The sequence below is a fragment of the Scophthalmus maximus genome, chromosome 15 (genome assembly GCF_022379125.1).
Source record: "Scophthalmus maximus strain ysfricsl-2021 chromosome 15, ASM2237912v1, whole genome shotgun sequence".
NCBI lineage: Eukaryota > Metazoa > Chordata > Actinopteri > Pleuronectiformes > Scophthalmidae > Scophthalmus > Scophthalmus maximus.
The window spans coordinates 2,661,112-2,666,951 of NC_061529.1; the positions used below are offsets into that span (position 1 = coordinate 2,661,112).

A 5,840-nucleotide genomic window follows, 5' to 3' on the forward strand; every position below is an offset into this window, starting at 1 on the left:
GCGATGCTTCGGCTCTGTGATGGATGTTCGCTCGTGTGAGTACGAATCAAGCGAGCATGTGATGCTTCACGCGATTGGTCACATCGCCATGACAACATGGGCCGATTCAATCTGATCTCGAGATAACGTCTAGATAAATAGTCGTGTCGACTTGTTGAGAGGGAACAAGAGAGAGAGAGATTTTAGATTGTGATGGGTTATAAGTACGGAGCATACAATGTCATATATGGTTTTAGACTCATGAGTTAATATTTGGTTTAAGTGTTAATTATTAGTATCAGAATTAGAGTTATTCATGTTGGAAAATGAAATGTCAATGAGGGTCATATTGATACTATTATATTATACTATTGATACTATTATATTATAATATTGATACTGAGTCAAAAACAAGCTAAAATCAATGTATTTATCATTTTAAAATCTGCCTGTGGTTGTAAAATGTTTTGTGATCATGAACCAAACAAGCTTGAAAAAGAAAACATCATAAATGTTGAAAGTTAAAGAAATGAGCCGAAACATTAGTTGGTCAAACTAAAATGATCAAATAAGTCATTTTATGTTATATTATATTTATTTATTCATGTTCATTAGGTTTTCATGTTGGACTGTGGATGGATAATATGAAATATTAATCATGCATTCATTTTAGTTCATTGTTTTATGGTCTATGAGGATTTATGGGTGCAGTGCCTCATTGACTCTAACTTTTATTTACATTTTCAAATTGATGAATTGATGAAATTGCCTTTAATTTATATATTTGACATGGTGGTCAAATAAATATGCACCAATTTCAGCAGCAACTCATCACTTGATGTAAAAGATCTTATTGTCACGTGTGTTTAAGAACTGTTTAATTTAACTTTTACTCTTTTTTTTAGTTGTAGAAATTAATTTTAATTTAATGACCAAAAAAAAGATTTTCTTTCTTCGTTCTTGTTGATTGACTTGTAAAAAATTGGACACAAAATTGGCAACGCCTCGTTTGTACTGAGGGAAAAAAATTATGGAAACAGTTGTTATTTTTAAGTTTGCAATTTGTGTTACTCAACAAAAAGTAAATACTGGGACAAGCATTTTTATTTATAACATCCTTAACAAGCAAACTGCAGCTCATCGCATTGAAATGTTTTTTTTGTATTATATAAAATATCTTTTCAGATCTTGTAATGGTTCAATATTCAACTTGAGAACAAGTTTGAGGGATAATATGTTGTGAGATATTGTCGTTTACATCGCTCTTCATCATTCACTTTAGACCAACAGATACTCTGTGATAATTATAAACATTATAATTCTGATTATTCCATAAGAAATTAGTTTGATGTCATCTTCACTTTGGATTTTTAAAAAAAGTGAGTTACTCTGTGCACAACTTCCCCTGAGACAATAAGACAATAAACTGGAAACAAGTGGTTAAGAAGTTCCAAGTTAAAAGTTGAAGTTATGATTATTAATTTTTTCTAATACATGGCAACAGCTGCAGGTTGTCAGGTGTGTGGTCGGTGATCGCAGCCTCAGCCAGTCTGTCGGAGGAGCAGTGACCACGCCCCCCCCCCGGTCCTCGGAGTGAGTCTATTGGCTGCCGGGGGGGACGATGCGGAGCCTGGATGTGGCCTCTGTCGAGGCTTTATACTATTAAAACTGCCCAAACTCCGCGTTCCTCCCCTGACACTCGTGGCTGCCGCACACCTGCGCGCACCTGAACCCGCCGCGGCATTTTCCTCCTTGTTGGGATTCTCTCGTTCCCGCGGGGAGTGATGAACTCCATCGACCCCCAGTCCCATCACCAGCAGCAGCAGCACCACCAGCAGCAGTCCCATCACCAGCACCAGCACCAGCAGCACCACACCTCCCCGACCGTCGGCTCCCTCCCACCCAAGGGCGCGCAGGAGGCCCCGGACATGGCCGCCGTCTACTGCGACAACTTCAGCAGCATGTACCACCAACAGAGCCTGCCGGGCGCGCAGCGGCCCGCCGGCTACGGCCTCGGCGATTACGCGTCGTCGCCGAACCCGTACCTGTGGCTCAACGGGCCGGGCGTCAACGCCCCCGCGTCCTACCTGCACGCCAGCAGCCCGGCGTCCTTCATCCCGCCCGCCTACGGCGCGCAGCGGCCGTTCATCGCCAACTCCCCTGGGTTCGGCGCGCCCGACCTGGGCTGGCTGTCCATCGCCAGCCAGGAGGAGCTGCTGAAGCTGGTGCGCCCGCCCTACTCGTACTCGGCGCTCATCGCCATGGCCATCCAGAACGCGCACGAGAAGAAGCTGACGCTGAGCCAGATCTACCAGTACGTCGCCGACAACTTCCCCTTCTACAAGAAGAGCAAGGCCGGCTGGCAGAACTCCATCCGGCACAACCTGTCCCTGAACGACTGCTTCAAGAAGGTGCCGAGGGACGAGGACGACCCAGGTACAGTGAACGCACCGCGGGGGCGGCGATAGGTGTATTGTGGTTCATGCGCGGCGTTCAGGTGCACGTCGGTCTCCTGGAAATCTGTGAGAGGTCGGAGTGAGAGGGGAATGAATTAATGTCATAAGAAAAAGTACAAACTACATTTAACAGTGACAGTTTTGTCTGTGATCAATACAGTGTTTAATTCGTCCCAAAAAATGTCTGTAAAAAATGAAATGAGAGTAAACGTTAATTGTTGCTCCTTTGGTAATTTTTTGAAGTGGTTAGAATTTGAATCAGGTAAAAAAAAAAATCTGCAGCTGTATTAAAAGATTTAGAAACTTCCTATAGATTCTCAAAAATTAATTTAACATAAGCACATTTTAAATGGCACGATGAAAATAATAAGTCTCACTATCGAGGAGTAAAATACAGTGGGGTCCAAAAGTCTGAGACCAACACTCCTATAAATGTATTATTATTATTATTATTACATGTTTTAGTTTTCTTGAAATGTGCCTTGGATTTTTAAAACCATTATTCTCTCCAAAACAAATTACATAAATTGTCATTAAATACGACTGGAGGGTTGTTTTTAATTTATTACCTGTATTTCAGTCTTGACCTGAATAACATATATTTACAGACAGTTATTAACTAATGTTCCTTCAACCTGCACAGAGTCTAGTCACACAAAAAATGCTCGATGGTTTCAACCTTGTACATTTTGATTTTGAAAATATTGGATAGATGTTTGTTGAGACAGACAGAAATTGTCATCCTTATTCATTTTATTTGCATAATCATATCTTGACACAGAAATGGCAAAAAAAAAAAAAAAAGTCCAAAGAATTTAGACAGTATATAAAACTTAGGAGCCATAACAGGCTCCAAATGATGCATCAGGTCAATTCATTCAACCAAAAAGATAAGGTAAGATAAAAGATAAACCTTTATCCGTCCCACAATGGGGAAGTCTGGGCATTACAGCAGCAAAGTGGACAGAAATTATAGATTTATTTTTTTTAAAAGCAGTAGGTAAGTATACAATATAACAGAAAATGTAAAAAGATACATAAATACTATATACAGAGCAGTTGCAATAGATGGAGAATAAATATAAATATTGCAGAGTTTGTTATGCATTTGAAGTGCATCACTTTAAATTGGCCTCATCTTCAACCCACAGGAAAAGGAAACTACTGGACGTTGGACCCAAACTGTGAGAAGATGTTTGACAATGGAAATTTCCGCAGAAAAAGGAAAAGACGGTCAGATCCGAGCAGCGTAGGAGGAGGGGCGGCGCTGGCAGCGGGGCCCACCAAAGCCGAGGACGGGAGGCCTGCGGCGGGGTCGGCCCCACTCAAGGCCCCAGACAGCCCTCAGCTCCTGGGGCCCGCCTCCCCGGAGATGGAGGCGCTGAACGAAGGCCACAAGAGCTCGTCGTCCTCGTCGCCGCCGCTGGCCGGACTGGCGTCGTCCGCGCCGTGTTTCAACAACTTTTACAGCAGCATGTCGACGCTGAGCTCGGGGGGCCCCGGCCGGCAGGGGTCCCTGGGGCTGGTGAACGAGCTGTCCAGCAGGAACATTACGGCCCTGAGCCCGTACCACCCCGGCCACGGCGGGCAGGACACGGGGCCGTCGGAGCACGGCGAGGGCTTGCATTTCAACCGCGGAGTGTACTACAACGCGTTCGGCGGCGCGCAGGGCGGACAGTTCAACGGCCACTTCTACAACAGCTTCAGCGTCAACAGCCTGATTTACCCGAGGGAAGGGACCGAGCTATAGGAGCTGCTCCTCCGACCCCTTGGGGAACTTCTCATCCCTTTTTGAAACACACACACACACACACACACACACACACACACACACAGACTCGACACATATCCGTCCCCCGTCACTGGACGGATCTGAGAACACTGAGTATATCTCACGCTCGATGCGACTCGACGAGCTCTCAAACCGCGGAAACAGGAGCCAGGAAGTCAAATGAAAAATTAGCACTTCACTTTTTTTTCCATTCAAAGCTCTTATCTCAAATTTTATATTTGCAAAATAAGAACACCACTGTAACTATTTTGTTTCTCTTTTTTATGACTCTATTTGACATGTTTTTCAGCAGAAACTTTTTCCCATGGTCGTGTTATTGTCATAACTCCCCCGTCATGTGTTTAAATGTACAGCACATTTGATTAGATATTTTTTTTCCCCTCCAGTGATGCCAAATCTAGCCCATGTTTCTGTGGAGCAGCTACATTCTTACAGTGGATTACATATTTTGTATTCATAATCAACACAGATCTGCCAAAGTTGCCTTTGAGAGAGAGAGAGAGAGAGAGAGAGAGAGACACCGCCATTACCTCAAAACAACGTTCACCAGAGGGTTTACATGTATATTCACACAAGTCTATATGAAAAATGCAGCAATAATTAATAATCCAACACAAACATGATCCAAAAACAGGCCACTGCCTTACTTTTCTCTTTTTTTTATATCCTCCACTTTGACTGAAACAATAAGCACTAAGGCTCGTGTAAATACTTTATAAATGTGTATTTTTGTAAATTATAAAAGATAGTTTGTGACTATTTATGCTATTTATGCTAATAGGCATCGTTGTTGTTTTTCTACTGTTGTCTGATCATAATTTGATTTAAAATCAGAAGTGAACGATTTCCAAAAAATGTGCCGAAAACAGTATCATTGAAACCCAGACGTCATATATGTATATATATATATATATATATATATATATATATATATATATATATATACATATATCATATATATACAGAAAAAAAATCTATCCTCTGTGTCATGGTTTCTCTCAGGATTCAAACGTGACAATCATTGAATGGCTTTTGTATCTATTATTGTCTTTCTTTCTTTTTTAATCTTTATACAGTGCATACGGCTTACGGGCAGTTTCAACTGTGATTATAAATAAATATCACTTTGGTCTCCACTGTATTGTCATGCGTCATTTTCAAACGGGGCCAGTCGGTGCATTGGCTTCTTCCGTCACGATTTTAATCTCATATTTAATTACTTCCACCCCATTTCATCTCAATGCAGCCTCTTAGCGGTTCAATAGAAACAACCAAACATTATTCAGCCGTCTTCCTGCGGGGCTCCGTTCCCTGTGGACTTTTTATTTCTTTTTTAAATTTCTTTTAATGATCGTCTTCTCCTGAAACAGCTCGTTCAGATACAACCTTTCAGTTTCTGTGATTTCAACAACCCTCAGCTTTGATACATATTTTACACACGATCGTGTGATAAATGCACAAAAAAACCTGGCTGCAGAATTACAGTTCAAGATGTTTATTGAATTAAAGATTTTACTCCTAATTCCGCGCTTTATTCTCTTTCTCAAAATATGCGTGGTGCCAACATTCGCTTTCCACTTTTGGCGATTTTAAAGATCAAGTTCACGTTCAAA

General features: G+C 41.8%; 1 protein-coding gene across 1 annotated transcript; it reads left to right on the forward strand.

Annotated features, from left to right (window-relative positions):
* The first annotated feature begins 1,205 nt into the window (after positions 1 to 1,205).
* Positions 1,206 to 5,276, forward strand: foxi2 (forkhead box I2). The gene is made up of 2 exons (XM_035611454.2): positions 1,206 to 2,415; positions 3,587 to 5,276. The coding sequence occupies exons 1-2, from the start codon at positions 1,764 to 1,766 to the stop codon at positions 4,183 to 4,185; spliced, it is 1,251 nt and encodes a 416-aa protein (XP_035467347.2). The 5' UTR covers positions 1,206 to 1,763; the 3' UTR covers positions 4,186 to 5,276.
* The last annotated feature ends 564 nt before the right edge of the window (positions 5,277 to 5,840 follow it).

Coding starts and splice junctions, on each gene's coding strand:
- foxi2 (XM_035611454.2), top strand. CDS start 1,764: ATGAACTCCATCGACCCCCAGTCCCATCACCAGCAGCAGCAGCACCAC. Junction 2,416..3,586: donor GAGGGACGAGGACGACCCAG/GTACAGTGAACG, acceptor TTCAACCCACAG/GAAAAGGAAACTACTGGACG.